This window comes from Pyxicephalus adspersus, chromosome 4 (genome assembly GCF_032062135.1).
Source record: "Pyxicephalus adspersus chromosome 4, UCB_Pads_2.0, whole genome shotgun sequence".
Classification (NCBI taxonomy): Eukaryota; Metazoa; Chordata; class Amphibia; order Anura; family Pyxicephalidae; genus Pyxicephalus; species Pyxicephalus adspersus.
Genome location: NC_092861.1, coordinates 131,498,037 through 131,498,713, shown reverse-complemented (window position 1 = coordinate 131,498,713; position 677 = coordinate 131,498,037). Strand labels below are relative to the sequence as shown.

The window sequence follows — 677 nt, the reverse complement described above, 5'->3', positions numbered from 1 at the left end:
GCAGCCCTCGTACCGGTGTGAGGCCGCAGTGACACCGCCGTGCCCGCTGACAGGACGCTCCGAGCCGCGGCCTCTCTTCCCCGGGAAGCCACCATGATGACACCGCGCTGTGCGATGAGGAAGTCAGCGCCCATTAACCCCTTCACCGCCGCCCACTGCCTGCAAAAGTGGCGGCAACCTCCCTGACAGGAGGACGGACAGCCGGGTGACAACGGCGCTTCCTGCACCTCACAGTCACACACAGGGGACACAGCCAGAGGGAATTATTAGATTTATTGTGCCATAAAGAACACAAAATTCCTAAATACAGCAATGGGTGCATTATATACAGACAGGAAATATTTAAATATAGATAAATATATATGTGTGTGATGTATACCAGAGCCTCAGGCCCTGCGCAGAGCCGCCATGTCCGCTCCTCTGGGGGTCTCCATGGCTCTATAGGGAGGACACAATGACCAGAGAATACCTGAGGGAGCCCTGTTAGCTCTGCAAATCACTATGTTGTTATTATTAATATTATTATTAATAAACAGGATGCATATAGCACCAACATATTAAGCAGCGCTGTACATTAAATAAAGGTTGCAAATGACAGTGACACAGGAGGAGAGGACCCTGCCCCGAAGAGCTTGCAATCTAAGGCGGGCGAAGTAGCACACAATAGGAGGGGAGGG

At 51.7% G+C, this 677-nt stretch overlaps 1 protein-coding gene across 1 annotated transcript in view; it reads right to left on the bottom strand.

The window, feature by feature from the left end:
• TMX4 (thioredoxin related transmembrane protein 4) overlaps positions 1-182 on the bottom strand; it is a gene marked incomplete in the record, with an annotated part of 43,714 nt that extends 43,532 nt beyond the window's left edge. The window contains 1 exon segment of the mRNA XM_072409643.1: positions 1-182. Within this exon segment, the coding sequence (XP_072265744.1) occupies positions 1-134 (134 nt within the window).
• Between the last annotated feature and the right edge of the window lie 495 nt (positions 183-677).